General features: G+C 40.5%; 1 protein-coding gene across 2 annotated transcripts in view; it reads right to left on the bottom strand.

The window, feature by feature from the left end:
- Window positions 1-17,191, bottom strand: part of LOC149075191 (calpain-A-like) — a 199,731-nt gene that overhangs the window by 142,319 nt on the left and 40,221 nt on the right. For both annotated transcript variants that reach the window (XM_089242464.1, XM_089242463.1), the window contains exons 3-6: window positions 15,645-15,785; window positions 4,001-4,132; window positions 3,620-3,813; window positions 2,528-2,696 (exon numbers count right to left, since the gene is read on the bottom strand). In XM_089242464.1, the coding sequence (XP_089098590.1) occupies window positions 2,528-2,696; window positions 3,620-3,813; window positions 4,001-4,132; window positions 15,645-15,785 (636 nt within the window). The remainder of the gene's footprint in view (window positions 1-2,527; window positions 2,697-3,619; window positions 3,814-4,000; window positions 4,133-15,644; window positions 15,786-17,191) is intronic.

Genomic DNA, 17,191 nt, shown 5'->3' on the forward strand with positions numbered 1-17,191 from the left:
TCAACTGAAAGAAACTGATCAAAAACTTTTTTCCTTCACTATAGGAAGGAAACTGCAAAAGCAGCTCCACTCGTACATGGATGTACAGAAATGTTTATCAACAAGCGTGGGACGAGAACATTTTCTAGCCTCTTACATATCTCTCTTATCTTGCAGCTTGATACCGATAACTAATAAGAAAAAAACTTAAGTTTGGTTAAACCTTAGCTTAAAAATATGCAAAAAACACTTTCGTTGGAAAAATGAAATTTATAACATTATCCGAAGTCCCGACAAAACTATAAATGAATTTTTTTTATGAAAATGAATGTTATGATATCGGTCCGTTCCATTCTTCGAAAAAGTGATAACAATACCCGAACAGTAACATTATCCGTGATTTTAATAATGTTAACTAGCTTGTTCTAGTTAAAATAGAAATAGAGAATAGAGGGAATATTTAAAATTATTATTTTCAGATATATTTAAATTGATAGTTTGGAGTATTTTAATTTGATTTTTGGATTTAGCTATTTAGAACTGTAGGTCAGGCGCCGATAGCAGGCGACAGTAACCGATATACTATATGTACAGCAAACAAATAATGGAATAATAGGAACGTAAATAAGAATGGTTGCTTATGGATGGTAGACATGTTTCTTGAGGGTTTAAAGTAAGTGGCGTCGTGTGGATGGAAGAAGCTTTGTCCAAGCGGTGGGAACATAGTCCCAATTAAAAGAAATACAATCACAGGCCGATGTAAGTAGATGGGGCAATAGCCATTCATTAGGGAATCTTTTAGTTACCGTCACAAAGCATCGGTCGGTTGTACTTCAGGGGTGCCCTAGGCAAAAGGGATCGTCCGAGGAGTGTTTTCTTGGAGAAAAAGCGGGGAATCGAAGAAAATAAAGGGGACCAACTAATGAATAGACAAATTTCAAGATTGAGAATAGATGACGGCCATTTAAGTAGAAATAGAATCCCTTTATTTAGGGGGTGCAATTAAAGTATAACAGAGGATCTGAAATGCCGAGTGTTAGTCATGGGAAGCTTCGATGTAGGTTAAAGGTTAGGCCATGGCCGTTGGGGTTCTCGGGGTCCTGAAGGGAGAGTCGCTTGGACAAAGAAATTAGGGATGGATCGGCAGTGGCCAATCTTATGAATAAACCTTCAAGAAACGAATAGAAACTTAGAGATGATGGGTAAATATCAAATCAAATTAAATGGGTGGAGTTTTCCAAGGGACGGGGGACGTCCGAAATGAAATCTTAAAGGGAGGAGAAAATCTGGAGAATTGAGAATTGGAGAGTTAGAGAGCAATGCAGTAACGAAACTAGACTGAAAAAGAGATGATTTGTGAAGACGAGAGTTGTGATCAGAGGAATCGGTTTCTTGGCTGCGATGAGTGTCTAAGGGGCTAAAGCTAAAGACTGGAGAAGGGTCTCTCTCTGCAACTTGGTGAGTGATGCATGGATTATATTCTCTCTCCCATATGTGACGTATAGTGTAGGTACTAGTAATTAATTGTTTTGGGTGCGAACTGAGATGTAATGGAAAATCACGGGTCATATAATGTTCAGGGCCAAGAGCTTAATTGTTTTGGGGGGCCAACCGAAGATTTTGTTAAGTATCTTTGAATGGAATATGTATTAATATTTTTAATAAGGATGATGACATGAGAAATACAATTTGCATTAATTCAATTAACTACAGTGTAAATAAACTAATTAACTTCCAGCATCTCGTGTATGACTACTTTGTGTAAACTTTGCCTGGGTTATATACTTTATAAACACAACACAACGCAATTGAAATCAGGGAACGGTATTTCGCTTACGTACTTACGAGAACGGTCTCAAACCCGAACGGGCTAACAATAAGCAGCGTCGACTGTATTAGTTAAAAGAATTCGGCGTTAAGACATACAAGGTGGGCAAAAAGTCCGTAGAAACTTGAAAAAGGAATAAAAACCGGAAAAATAACCGAAATAAAACATGGTTTGCAGGGTTAGCATCGCTAGGTGACAGAAATTTTTTTGACAGGAAAAGGTAACTAAAAACCGCCGACAGGTGGCGCTGACGTACACAAGCCACAGAAAAGACACGCAAATTAACGAACAGAATGCCCCCAAATCGTTTATTACTGCAGTATGTGTTCCACATGACCACCACCATCATGTTGCACGCACAACATGGGACAACACATTGCAGGCGAGTCACAAATCCAACAACGGCAGGGTGCAGAAGGTTCGGATTAATAGCGCAAGTTCTTATAACCGTCTCATTAGCATATTTCCACCGAAGTCGCTCGTACTAGCGCACCTATCGGCTGCTTTTTTTAGTTATTTTTTCCAGTCAAAAAATTTCCCGTGACATAGCGATGCTAACCCTGCGTAAACCGTTTTTTATTTCGATTATTTTTCCGGTTTTTATCAATTTTTTACGTTTCTACGGACTTTTTGCCCAGCCTGTAGTTAGAAATATTCTCCGCAAGAAACTTTTTTGAGTTGATATGTACTTTGAAACCATTTGCGAACGGGACTGCTTACTTTTCTGGAACAGGTGATGAAAGCACCACCATTGGAAGCTTGAACCAGAAATTGGTAAAGGTTGAGGGGCGCCGACTCCAAATCGTAGCGTTCCGACAGCCCACTGGTCAAGTCGACTAATGCATCCATCGCCTGGCCACCTTCCAGAGCCTCATACGATCCGTGCAGCCTGAAAAAAAAACACTTATCTGTGTTAATATTCAGCAAAGAACCGTTCCGAGAAAATAAATGCCAGAACCGCAACTAGGTGATTAGTTTAGTTGAGGGTAAGAACGCATTTTGGCGCCCCCTTATGATATTAAAGGAGAGGTTAGATCAGTGGTGCCCAAACTTCTCAGTCCATGGGCGAGATATGCGATATTTCTGTCTCTCGCGGACCAGAAACTCGTATGTATAGTATGACCATATGTCCCGTATTTTACGGAGCGTTTCCGTAATTTTGGATGTTCCAACCTCTTTAGAAAATTTTTCGTTTCTCTCTTATTTTCAATGAGGGTTAATTGAACTTTTGAAATCAAGAATTACGAGTTTTTTCCACGACTTAGTCATTGTTATCATATCATATAACATATTCATCTCACACATTTGTCAAACATTCACGTTTTGTTCGGAGAACTACAAATTTTCACCCATTGCGTGTTGTGGAAGCACCTTACTTCCTGCCATTAGCGATTTTTCAGCAATTTCAGCGATAGTTGGCAACTTTACTTGCCTTTGACAATTTTTATGCCTGTAATTAGCAACTTAACTTGTATTTGACAATTTTTTTGGCGATAATTTGTGATATCCCGTATGGATTTATTCCTGTATTTTTATGAAGGCAACATGGTCAGCCCAGATATTTATTGTGTTGTGTGTACTGATACTTTTCTACCGGTACACGTTTGGCGGGTCTGATGGAACTCCTTGACTACCTGCATGTGGCCCACGGGCCGTAATTTGCACATCACTTGTTAGATGATAAAACTCTTCCCCCCCCCCCCTGGCCCTGCCCATCAAACCCACCTACCCTCTCCCACCTAGTTGCGGCCCTATACTAATCTAACTGAAAACTGATGTTATTAACATTTTGGATCATAAAAATGGACGCACTTGGCATAAGCTTTCTCAAGAAGTGCGACCCAAAATTCCCGTCTGTCCGAGCACCTTGAAAACACCAGTTCCCCGTCTCTCGTTGGCAATAGATCGTCTACGTAGACGCTTATCCACTTGCCGAATCTCCAGAAACGGAAGCGTATGATGCCTCTGTAGCCCGTTCCGTATAAGGGCTGGCATGGAGCTATTACCTGTGTGACAAAAGATAATAAACAATTTCAAACTCGTGCACAGTGAACTACACGACACCATCAACTCTAAGCTCAATAATGATACCACTGCATTGCGGAAATACGGCGGTAAATTGATGTCGGCAAAAACTCGAGATGAAAACTGTGCTTTAAAAACATACGAGAGTATTATTTAATATTACTGAACTCTTCTCATAAGATCTGGCCTCTGAGCAACGGCCGCGCACGATGACAGGAACCAGCAGTCGGCGAGAACTCCCTGCACGATGTCGTGGCGGCTTATGCTGTCTATCAACAACTTCGGCTCCGGGATGATCTCCTACAAGATTCAAATAACATCAACAAAATTTTCTGTAGACACGCGTATAGACAAAATGATTGATGTAGTGCAAAAAAATATTTCCGATTGAACATCATCTTGACTGATCAGAAACTGCTATCACGTTGACCGGGGATCTCACTTGGGTTGGCTACCAAATCTTATCTCTCGGTTGCGCAGCTGAACAAATACATCTGTTCAAGTCAGATATCGTGGTCAGAGTTGGTATTTGGTAACCAACCCAAGTGAGATCCCCGGTCAACGTGATAGTGGTTATATTTTTCTTCTGAAGACGGCCCCCGTGGTGTGTCTAAATGCATAGGAAATTTCGTATTTTCGGGACATTCGCCCTTTCCGTTGTTCTATTTTTGTTATTATAACAGGCAATAGCGATTCCAAATAAAGTAACTTCTCAATAGGCCTATAAGGTCAGTTGAAGAAGTTCGCGGTAGCCCGGTCGATACGATGCTCTCCTAAAGTACCAAAGGGTGTTTAGAGGTGTCGCGAGCTCGATACCGGGTTCGTCCTTGTCAGAAGACTTTCCTGACACAGGGTACAACAAAAAAACGGCGACTTGACCGCAGCAAAAAATTGCTACCGCAGGGAGTCCCCATCTAGGGGTTAGCGCACCAACCTCTCGATGAGTATAAAAAACAAGCCTGCCGTTCGGAATCGGCAATAAATTGTAGGTCCCGGTCTAATTAGCCCTCGTGTGCAGAAAATGACTGTGGTGCGACAAAAATGATAAAAAAAATGGTCAGTTGAAGAACAATATAACTGCTTTCTTTCTTTGAAACCGAGCACAACTGCAGTCTATTGCCATGGAGAATTTGCTACGGATGAGTTGTGACGGAAGTGTGCATATGTGATAGTCTGAGTGCGTACGTAGCGTACTGTGTGTGAATTTTTAGTATCCTGCCATCTACTTTTCAAATAATAAGTCGATTGTAATTATTGAATATTTGTACCGTTGTAGATCTTTTGCTCCCAGTGGCGAGACATTTTAACGGAGAGATCGGCTCGCATTGGCATCTCAAAGTTGATCACCACAGAAAATCAACTTCAGCCGACCAACAACTATATCGCCGCCGCCGGTGGATTCGAACCTTGCAATGCGCATCCGTTACTATCACCACACGACCGCACAGCGGCAACAATAACCGATAGTGAGGCCGGTCAAGCACTGGAAGGGACAACATTCGGCAAGCAAAGCGAGCGGTAATAGCCGACATTAAGTTCTACGACTAAGGACGTCTGACGTCGTCCACTGAAAGTGACCTTTACACGCCACTGAATTCGCACTGCACTCCATGCAGATGAGTGTGTTAGTTAAATAATCTTGAGAAAATATTGAAAAACTAAAATTTTGTGAAGAAATTTATCAAGTCCATACTTAATATATAACACCAAACATGGCCCCCGCTCTGTCCCTTGCGGGATATAAGCGGATTACCTTGCGGCTGGGCCATGCTGGAAGAACTCTCCTGACATCCGGGCCCGGCGAACATCCCCCGACTCGCAAGCCACCGGGTCCGTCCCGCCGGGACCCCACTCCATCCCAAGCAGCCACACTCTGGGAAGCTCCCGGAAACCTCCGATGGTCAAGAAGGAGTACAGGTGGACCGCCCGCCAGATCTCCGACCCAGCAAAAACATTCCGAGGCACTCGGCTCCCCCAGTCCACGAGGGAACACCCCCGTCCGCCACTCATCGCCCAAAGGAGCAACAGAACGGAACCAAACGTCCGTCCCCCTCCGGCAGCCCGCGCCCGTCCATGCCAACACCGCACTCCGTCCCCACCAATCCATCCGCAGATGGACCCTTGGGATCTCGGTTACCAATCACTCGCTTCAGCTTCTTTGCCACCTGAAAGAAAACATGCATACATGGCACATGGAAGCACTGAACAAAAATGACAGCAAGTGCTTAACATCAAGTGGAAATTGTCAGGAAAGAACATGACAAACATCGCAGTTCTGTTAAATGAGCGGGACAGAAGAGAAAAAAAAAAAAAAATAAATAAAAAAAAAAAAAAAAATATATATATATATATATACAGTGATATGGTGAAAAATATTCCCATGAAACATCACAGTCCATCCGATGAATATCCAGGATTACAGAGCAGTGGGAATTCGAGAGACTAGACACAAAATAGTCTCACAAAACATCACAGTCCAAAATGCATTCCAGAACAAAACCAGCGTTGTGGTAATTCATGGTTCACTACAGTAGATCGTAGAGCTTACAAATATATATATGGATACATGTGAGTAAATGCAAATACATAGAAAAGATTACAAGAAAAGATACATAGATACATACAAACATACATAGAAAAGATACATGAATATGTGAAAAAGTATAAGAAAGGCAACGGAAATCTGAAGAACATCATTGTTCTAATTTCACTAAGAGTTGACAATGGGAATTCATGTGAAACCTCGTTGTTCGATGAAAGAATGAAAAGTTTATGGTTCGTAATCTGAGTCTGAGCAAGAATCACCTACATCATGACCCTCTACAATACCAGTCACTGGTCTAGGATGGATGAAAGAGTCTTGATTATTTTCAAGTTGATTGATGAGCATTTTAATTTGATCGTGGAGACCAGAGGTATTGAGCACTGAAGTCATCCACGATTGAACATCATTTGCCTGGACCCGGATGTGTAGATTCGCGGTCAAAGGGCAAGTGGTCGCGTAATGGTACGATGTGCCCTCCTCCCCGCATTTGCACTTTTCTGTTCTCTTGTGGAACCTGGCAAGGTAGGCGGGAAATGGACCGTGTTCGGAAAAGAAGAGGATCATTTCCCTAGTCCATTTCCTAAGCTTGCAGTTAACGGTGGGGAGCAGAGCGAAAATTTTGCGACCAGTCTTTCTCTCGTTAGACCATCGATGCTGCCATTTGGTCATCATTTCTTCATGAAGAATGTTGGTTGCCCATGACACGGGGAGAAATATCGTGAAATCTGGTGAAGCTCTGGTCGTCGCTGATTTGGCCAGTTGATCGGCCCGTTCATTACCATATGTGCCCTCATGGGCTTTCACCCAAGCAATTTTAATATGTGGATTGTCACATAGAACTTCACGGATTTGTCGGGCCATACGATGTTGAGATAATGGGTCTTTGATGGCAAATATGGATGACAGAGAGTCAGTGTATATACTCACTGGTTTTTTACATTCTAGAGCCTTTTGGACGGCCATATGAATTGCAAAAAGCTCCGATTGGAACACAGTATTTGAGTCATTTAATTTACATGACCATTTGTAGATTTCCATACCTCCTTTAAGTATGATGAAGGCTGCAGCCACGCCGTTTTCTGATTTTGAACCGTCCGTGAAGATGTTAAGGTCGGTATTCTCCTGCCCTATTTTTGCAGGTGCAGTGGAGATCTGTTCTTCTTGTGGATAATCCGCTGGGTGATGAGTCCAACCTGTTGTCTTGGTCTGGAGCTGGGAAGAACTGATGTTGGTGCCATCCTGAAGCTCGATATTTTGTTTGTTTCTGAGTAGTAAACCCTTTTTAGCTTCAAAACCAATGACCAAGCGCAGTGGGGGTAAGCCGGCTAGAACCTGTAATGCATTTGTGGGTGAGGTGGAGTATGCTTTCAGAATATATAATAGGCAACCTCTCTGGATGGAATCAAGTCTTCTACCTTGCTCCTCCGTAAGTTTACCTCCCCATGCAGTGGCACCATATGCTATTATCCGCTGTGCGACAGTTAAATATAATATTCTGCGCATTCTAACACTGATGCCCCAGTTCTTGCCAGTGGAGCACCAGAATCGAGGGAGAAGTGCATTGATCCTTAATGAGATTTTCGATATGTGTTCGTACCAATTACATTTGTCATCAAAAACGACTCCAAGAATCTTGATGTTTGAAAATCTCTTGATGAATTGTTCGCCAAGTCGAATGGACGGAGGTCGTTTCGGGGAGATCCACATGAATCTAGTTTTCTCCATTGCCATCTCCAGCTTATGTTCCCCAAGCCAATGATTTATTGTGTTGAGGATCGAGGATGCTAAGTTACCCGTCCTTTCCACTGTCGGTCCCGAGACCATAACTGTGATGTCGTCAGCGTAGGCCTGGACCCGAACATTATTAGGCCAGGAGATGGAAAGAATGTCATTTATGAACAGATTCCAAAGAAGGGGACCTGAGCAAGAGCCCTGAGGACATCCCCTTGTCATCTTATGGCGAACCGGTCCTTGAGAAGTGTTCATTTGGACCATCCTTTCTTGTAGAAGGCTGAAAAGAAATCTAACAAGATTTGAAGGGATTGGCAAGTTCATTAATTTAGAAACAAGAATATCGTGATTGATGTTGTCGAATGCACCCTGGATGTCAATTGTGATAATAATGACATTATGTTTTTTCTTTTTCTGTCTCTGTATTTCGTTGGTGATTGCCAGTAGCGCATGTTCAGCAGATTTCCCGTGGCGAAAACCATACTGTAGAGGGCTGAAAACATCGTGTTTATCCAGAACGTAGGAGACTCTTTGGCATACGACTTTCTCCAACAGCTTTCCAAAAGTGGACAGAAGGTGGATTGGTCTGAAGGATTTGGTTTTCGTAGGGTCTCTATCCTTTTTCAAAAAGAATAAGACGTTACTTATTTTGAAATGAAGAGGAAAGTGGCCGAGATCCAGGCATTTATTGAAGAGAGAAAGAAAGACATCAGGAAATTTTTTCAGGAGTGCTTGCATGACCACATTGTTGATGGCATCAATTCCTGGGGCCTTTTTCTTATTTAGATGCGAGGCGATATGCCACAATTCCGAAAATTTGATCTTTTTGTTGTCTGGGCATAGAGATGATGACGCGGCGCAGACCTGTACAGGAGAAGAATCAGAATTTGATGGGAAGAATTCTTCGAGTTGGCGCTTGGCTTGTTCCTTGACTGAAATGTTTCCTTCAATATTTTTCTGGAAGAAAATTTGGGGTGAGAGTGACGACTGTTTAACCGTTGCTTTGTAAAAAGTGCCATATGGGTCTGTGGCTGCGCTACAAATTTCCCTCCACGATTTCCGCTTTGTTTGACGGATAAGTCGAGAATATGTGGCTCTGTTACGGTGGAAGATAACTCGCAAAGTCTCCTTGTTATTAGTATTGGCAGCTAAATATTTTCGTTTGCTTGCCCTGGATTTCCTCCTCGCCATCTCCAATTCCTTCGTCCACCAATCGTCGAAGTAGTGCTTCTTTTGCTTAGAGACCAACAGGTACGTGTGACCTTTATTTTCTATAGATTCAAAAAGATTATTAGTATGTTCTTCAAGCTGTTGAACCGAGGAAATAGATTTTATTTCCTGTAGGTGAACTTGCATATTATCTTCAAGCATTTTTAAGAATTTGTGTATTCTTCTTTTAGAGTTGGAGTATTTAATTGTGCTGCAAAGAACAGGATGATCTTGGACGGTGATCTCAATGTAGCAATGAGGACTATGTGCGACGTCCTCGTTTCTTGCCTTCCAGGTTATATGGTCCAATGGGGGAACACAGTTAGACAACGTCACATCGGGGGCACCAGTAGCACCATAGTGGTCATAAGTTGTTGTGCCATCATTATGAAAAATTAAATGATTAGCTCTAGAAAAATCCAAGAGCATCCAGCCCCTAGTGTTTGTGTCTTTATAACCCCAGCTGCTGTGGTGTGCATTCATATCAGCAGAAATGAGAACTGGGAGATCTCCGGCCTTGCTATAGATCAGGTTAAGTTCTTGAATGGTTAATTCGATTTTCGAGTACGGAGACGAATAGGCTGAGACTAGTATAATCTCACCTCTGTCGGTAGAAATTCTGATGGCTACGCAATTTGTCATTATCGCGAATGTTGCTCCAATTATTTTTTTATTGGCAATGACAATTGCAGCTTTATTATTCTTTGACATCCACCGAGGCCAGCTGGTTGGGAGTTCACGAAGTCTTCCATTGCCGAAAAGAGGTTCTTGAAGCAGCAAAATATCCCACGAGTGTTTAGTTGCTCTCAGTGGGAGAAGCGCCATTGCGTTCCTGCATCTATTACTGTTAAATTGTAGAAGTTTTAGATTAGGTGCCATGAAAGAAAACAAGGTATTGGGTATTGAAATTAAGCAATGAAGATGTTGAATTTAAGTTTGAAGTTGTTGTGTATTTCCTTGATAACTTGAGACCTGATGGTTGAAGATTTCCCGGAGATTGAAATACCCTTGCTTGTAAGTTTGGCCGTGATATGTTGCTTTGCGTCAGCTTTGATAATATTAGAGTAATGTATTTGTGAAAGAAGATCGTCGTAAATTACTCTGTTGTTCCCCTTGGTTGGAGAGAAGAACCAAGTATGAATATGCCAGTTCTGTGATAAGATCCTTCCGGATGTCTCTTGCACCATTTCACCATTCCTGACGACTTCGGCAAAGGAGGTCAGCGGATCTGAGAATCTGACTTTTTTCATCTTATTTGAGATTATTTCAATATTTCCAGTGTTGACTTTGCCTGAATTACGATGTTGAGTTGAACCTACTGCCGGGTACTGTGGTCTTGTTGAAGAAGTATTGAAGGTGCACCTTCTTAGAGGGGAAGAGCTTTTATTCTGTTGTTCATTCCTACGTGTAGTTTTATATTGGACCAGCTCCTTCTTACGTTGGGAAAAAGTTCTAGCCCTCGGTGTTGAATTATTCTTCCAATTTTTTCCAGTTTGTTTGAGGGCATAGGATTTTCTGTCTGTTAATCGCTGATTATTCTCCATTTGCATCCTTTGTTTTCGATGCGATTGAAGTTGTCTCCAGTTAAAATATTTGTTATTCTTCTTGTTGCGTTGGACCACTGTCCAACCTTCTTCTGTTGCGGTCCCCTCATAGTTGTGGGTGGTTTGGTCATATCCAGCCATATGGAACATTTTTTCCTGAATAGAAGGTCTCTGTTTATCCTGAATAATTTCTCGTTGTTGAATTTCTCCCGTTGGATCTTGATCAGCATAAACTTCGTCCGAGTTAGTTAGAGGATCAGATTCGGATGAGAATTCATGTGGTGGTGGGATTATGAATTCTTGATTGGTGTTCCCTAGTTGTCGATGTACAATTTCTTTGAGACGGTTACTCTGGCTGCTTCTTTTACTTTTTTCAGAATTATTTCCCATTCGATTACTCCTCTGTTGAAAAGACCGTTGAGGAAGAGGTTCTTCGAAAATTCTTTGTTCTTCCAGGATATCTTGTAGGGTCCGCTCTATTACTTCTCCAGTCTGAGTGGATTTATCTGTTTTTTGAAAACTCTTTTTGTTTCCATTTCGTTCAAGTTGAATGTCTTTATGTTGAGATCTTTCTTGAACTGAAGTTTCGACAATATCCTGTGTCGATATACTATTATCTTCTACTTCCTCATTGTGGGTGCCGATTGCCCATATGTTGATAATTTCCAGGAGTTTTTCGGCCTTTTTTCTTTGGAGCGTAGGTATTCCGAATTTAAAATTTTTTCCCTCTCCTGTGGAATATCTAATTATTTGTGTTAGCTCTTGGAAAATATCCTGGATGTTGAAGACACCATTTATAAATTTCCTTGGTGAGAAAATATCTATTATATTCGTATTCTTGGATGTTGATGCAATTTGTTCTGTATTCTTTAAAACTCGTTGTGCATCCAGTGCGGGACTGCTTGAAGAGTAGTTATGTCCACAATTTTTATTGCTGTAATTACAGGAATTATTTTGTATTGGAGTTAAGTTCACACTTTCTTCTAGGATTTCATTTCGAATAATTGATCGTTCATTGGAGATTAACGATCTTTCTATTGTTGCTGACGCACCATCGTCAGGAAGGATCAATTTTTCCGGTACAACCGCAGGATTCAACTCTCCAGGGATTCCTGTTATTTCCAGTTGACTGTTCTTATCCAGTTGAGTAGTTTTTGCTCCTTTGGTACTATTGCCATCAAGATGTTCTTTGTTCGTCGTTGAGTACGGGATGTCGAGGAATTTATCTACCTTATTTTTTGATTTCCTCGTCTTTTTCTGCCCTTTTTTGTTTCTTTTCGAGGAAGTATTTGGTGAATCTACAGGATTCGGTGCATCCTTCTCTTGAGATTGCCTGCAGATGTTGCTATTACGTGAAAGAAACTCATTAACTGAGTTTCCAAAATTTTGTCTCGTAAAAGTATTTTCCATGGTGTTCTGGTCTTTTGCGGTCAAGTCATCATTATCCTGGGAATCCATTATTGTAGTCAGGGGGGTTGAATTGCCCATTGGTGATACCAAGAAGAACTTGGACCTAGAGATATTGGATGATACTGATTCTAGGGTGTTTGAAGATTCCGTGGCCATATTGTTGGGTCTTCCGTCCTGTTTAATTCCCTCAAGGATGTTGCATTGTTTCAGGGACTCTGTCGTTGTGTCCGTTGTCTTAGCCGAGAGTTGGGATAACGTGTCATGGATGATCTCCTGGACTTCTGATGTACCAGCTTCTCCATCCTCAGCGCTAACGGTTGGTTCTTCTGATATTGGTAGACCAATCTCAAGTTGAGGAGACTTGATTTTATCCGTCCTGCATACCTCATCTGTTGATACAAGAAGTTTTTGTCGTGGATTCATCGATGTGAAACTGATGTCAGCATCAGTCGAAGGGTCTGAATTGTCCAACATACTCGATTTGGTGGAGTCAAAAGATGATTTGGTGATGTCTATTGTGTCATCCTCATCCTCTGTTAAGTTCTGATGAACCCGGCTGAATATCTTGAGTGAGTCATTAAGCACCCTTGACTTGAGGTAGTTTCTCAGTCTATATTTTAGTCGAGTTTTCATTTGATGCACTGTGTTCTCCAATTTCTGGAATCGCGAGGACGTCTTTGGAGTATTGTCATCCATCATGAAAAAGTTCAATGGAAATATTTGCAAGAAACACCAAATTAGCACTGAATATCGTATATTGTTAGAGGTTGCAGAGAAATTTCCAAACTTAAGCGAATTAGTGCAACAATGTAAAATGTACCACGAGAGAAAATATGTCCATATATATGTATCATAGTAAAAAAAAAAAAAAAATACAAAAAAGCAAAAAGTGAAAAGATGCAAAATGTTGCCAAAAAATACCTAAAAAAAAAAAAAAATCACAGAAATTCCAAATGCATATCACAAGAACGGCCAACTGTTATTTAAAAAAAAAAAAAAAAACAAAAAAAAAAAAAAAAAAAACACAACAACACCAAATTTGACTCGAATCGGAAAGTAATTTCTGGAGTTAAAAATCCCCAATCACTTACCGATTAGCAAATCCAATTAGCGGATTTTAGACGAAAACATTTATGCGATTTCACGCAAAACTCAAGTGCAAGAAGATATACACCAATAGAATATAAAAACAAGGTTACAAGTTACAAGATTGAATTTTGATCAGGTGAACAAATTAGCGCTCCAATTGCCAGCAAAAACGGTCGAACAATATCGAGTTTGGTGTTTATGAATTCGTGAGGCAAAACGTTATGATTTGTGCAGTTCACAAGTAGTAGAAGCAATTAGGGTACCAAATTTCACATAACTAATCAATGACAATTAGCAGTATATTTACCTTCCGATATTATTATTATTTTTTTCCCCCCCTTCCGAGAAAATATGCTATAAATAGAAATCAAGTCTCCCAAAAATCAATCAATACTCAATCACTATAGAATTAGGTAAGACCAATCAACTTCCAACACTAAATGGAAAAATTCACAATATATACACACTTGAATAAATAAATATAAAAATATATACAGCACATCTATGAGGCAGGTGGTTATGTATATAACGGAGCTGGAAGGACATCTGGACAGCTGGAAAGACGTTTACTGTTTACGACTTCTGAGTTTGACAGTTGGGAAAGCACACACAAAGGTACTGAAAATGTAGCGCACTATTTATGAGGTTTTGTATCTGACAGCTCAAAAGACGTTCACAAAAAACCGTTATACTATTTTTTAGCTCCGAGATATGAAGGTATATATAATATGCCAGTCTATCACTTCCTGTTCTAAGTATTAGGATAAGTATATCGAAACATCAACATATATACACCTACATATATATATATATATTTTCTTTTTTATAGGTCTGGAGAAGCAAAATGGCGCGACAAAAATACAATTAAAACAATCAATGAGAAAACCCAGTTGAAAATGTGCACAAACAACCAGGGCCGCAACAAAACAAATATATCAAAAAATAGTACAAAAAATCAGCGAAAATATTATGTAAACAAGTTCACCAAATGTTCATTAGAAAACATGTCATTACCACTAATTGGTTTTGCAGTTTTAAACTAATCAAGCTATTATCTCGGGAACCGAACGTGACTCAGACATATGACCATTTTAAATACTCGGCCAAAACATATATATGCATTAAAAATTATAAAATTCAAGCAGAAGGAAAAAATTTAATTGTTCAAAGTTTTCTGCCTTAATCAATACTAAGGTGGCCACAGAGAGTATGCTTTGGTAGAACCTTAATAACTTTCACATTTATGAACCGATTTGATCCACAAAAGTTTAAAACTGTTCAATAAGAATCGGCCGACAGTTCCATCACAAACAATTGAAGGGTTGTCACGCAAATTAAAAAGTTATATAATGTCGAATGTCAAAGTACTTACAAATTACGGCTCCCGCATAAATCCAAAATGAATACACAGAAACACTACACTTCTCAAAAAATTAATTAAAAATACATCCTGAAGCCGGCTGATCACAAGATTAGAACAGGAGACACACAAGAGTTGGGACTATCCTGGGTGCCCTCCTCTTGAGAGAAAAAAAAAAAAAAAAAAAAATTCACAACGGCACGAATATGATAGCGTTCCAAAACACAAAAACAGAAAGAAGAAATTTGATGAAATTACACAACAGTATTCCCTACGGCCGTTGCGCTGGCCACTCGGGTAAGGCTACCGAGCCTACAACATTTGGGGTCGGCTACCAGACTTGAAGTTTCTCGTGGCACGGAGCTCTGAAAAAACGTTACCGGCCTGTTTGAAGTCTAAGGCGCAACTAGTCCATACTTAATGATATATCTGACACAAACTCGGAGAAAGCGTTCTTGTTGTAAATAGATAAATAATTATTCATGATCGATTACTACTTACCAATCAACGGCAATCATCAAATTTTGAGCTTTCATGCTCACGCGAGCAAGGAGTGACGGGGACTCATCTGCACGGAGAGAAATACCCACCGAAGGAAAAATAAAACCGGAGCGAGACGGGGCTGAGAGAGAAAAAGTAAACAACACCATACTGCACATGAGCAGATAATACAAGACGCGTATATTCCCAATCTAATTGGAGTCATCGCGATTTCTCGGTCGTGTGCTGATGTCCTCGCTCAAGATCGTTTGCAGTGGAGGACGTTCTTTTACGTTCTGTGCAATCATATCAATCTGGTAAATACGGACAACTGCGCGCTACTGGTTTATCGCTTCAAGTCGCTGCGAGTGGACGACCGGCCTAAAGGTTTCAACGGAAGCTAAATTTATCGACTAAGTCATAGAGAGAATCGAAAATACTCACATGAGGACGCATCCATACGATTTTGCCCTCAACGAGCCGATGGCTGTAGTAAAGCGATGATTCCAGTGGCGGGAAGTTGGCGTCCAAGAACAGCTGACCGACTCTCAGTAAAGCCAGAGATCTCAATATGTTTCCGTCGTCCTGTAAAAACAAAACAAAAAAAACACATGTACAAGTTTTTTTTAAAAATTAGATCACCCGAGAAATTTTCGAGAGCAGTTCACGAAATGCTCAAGTTGGAAAGCGGAGGAAATTAATTATACGGTTGTAATTAGCATTTCCATCTTCTAAAAGGTTCTTCTTGAGCATATTGGTGGCGAAAATTTTGCATAAAGTAGATTGAATGAGTCATAAAATGCCAAATTATTTTTCCACTTTGTTTTAAAAAATTAGAACACCTGTCATAAAACGTATTAATACATGAATATTTTCACGCAAATTTTCATCAATTTGATCGAATAGTTGATGTATGTCTTTCCTGGTTATGTATATGGATCTAGAGTAGTTTTTCTCTCTCTCTCAATCGTTGCATTACCGAACGGGACATTTCCGCAAACGCAAAAGTACGTGTGTATTTGCTTGGAAAAACGCGTGCTGATATCGTACGAATACATTGTACTGTGACCATCTTTGGGCATGAAAATGAATTTTATATATGCATCAAGACATTGAATTCACGAGTCTCTAGCACAGATCTGGATTGCACTTCGGCCATGAATCCCATCTTCGCTGTTGTAGAGCGGATAGCAACTGGTTTGCAAATCAATAAAATTGACCAGCCTTCTTTTTTTTTCCTGGACTTCAGAATTTCTTGATAAGATCAGCATCCAAGTGACCCTGTACGTGAGTCGATGCGGGATGCCAGCCGATATCTTGCGAGTTCTCATGAAACACTCGTGAACTAGATGTGGCTGGATTGCAGTACACAATTCATGCCGACCCTTTGACATGTGACCCTCCGCAGGGGTTGCCCTGCAAAAGTGATATTGACTCTTAAGTACAGCTTCTTTTCCCCATATTGTGTGCCCACGTGGGTTTCCCTCCACGTTTCTGATATCATTTTGGACTTGGCCACGACCTTGGCCCGACTTCTGTTTCTCCCAGGCCTTCTTCCCACTCCTTTTCTCTTGAACCTTACAGTGTTCAAAAGAGATTTGTTTCAATATACAAATATTATGAAATGGTATACAAATGGTATATTAACAATTTCAAATATTGAAGTTTATTTTAGGTATAGGATTTTTGGTGAATTTAGAACGCATATATTTATTTTTTGGCGTTTTTACTGGCAATCATGTTTTTAAATGCACCATTATCCCATTTCGTATAGCACACGTTCCCACTAACCGTTGCAGCTACTGTCTGATCCACCCTGATATATATGTACAGTAGACTCTCGTAAATCCGGCACATATAAGATCAGGGTGTGCCGGATTACTGGAAGTGAATGGAAAAAGCCCATTCAAATGATATAAATTTCTGTGCAAAGACATGTAGTCACATGTTCTGCCACGGCTTGAAGAAAACCCGCCTAAGAAACGCCGGAT

Source organism: Pholcus phalangioides, unplaced genomic scaffold (assembly GCF_987345545.1).
Source record: "Pholcus phalangioides strain wild (caught in Gottingen) unplaced genomic scaffold, Ppha-v1.0 ptg000015l_1, whole genome shotgun sequence".
Taxonomy (NCBI): Eukaryota; Metazoa; Arthropoda; class Arachnida; order Araneae; family Pholcidae; genus Pholcus; species Pholcus phalangioides.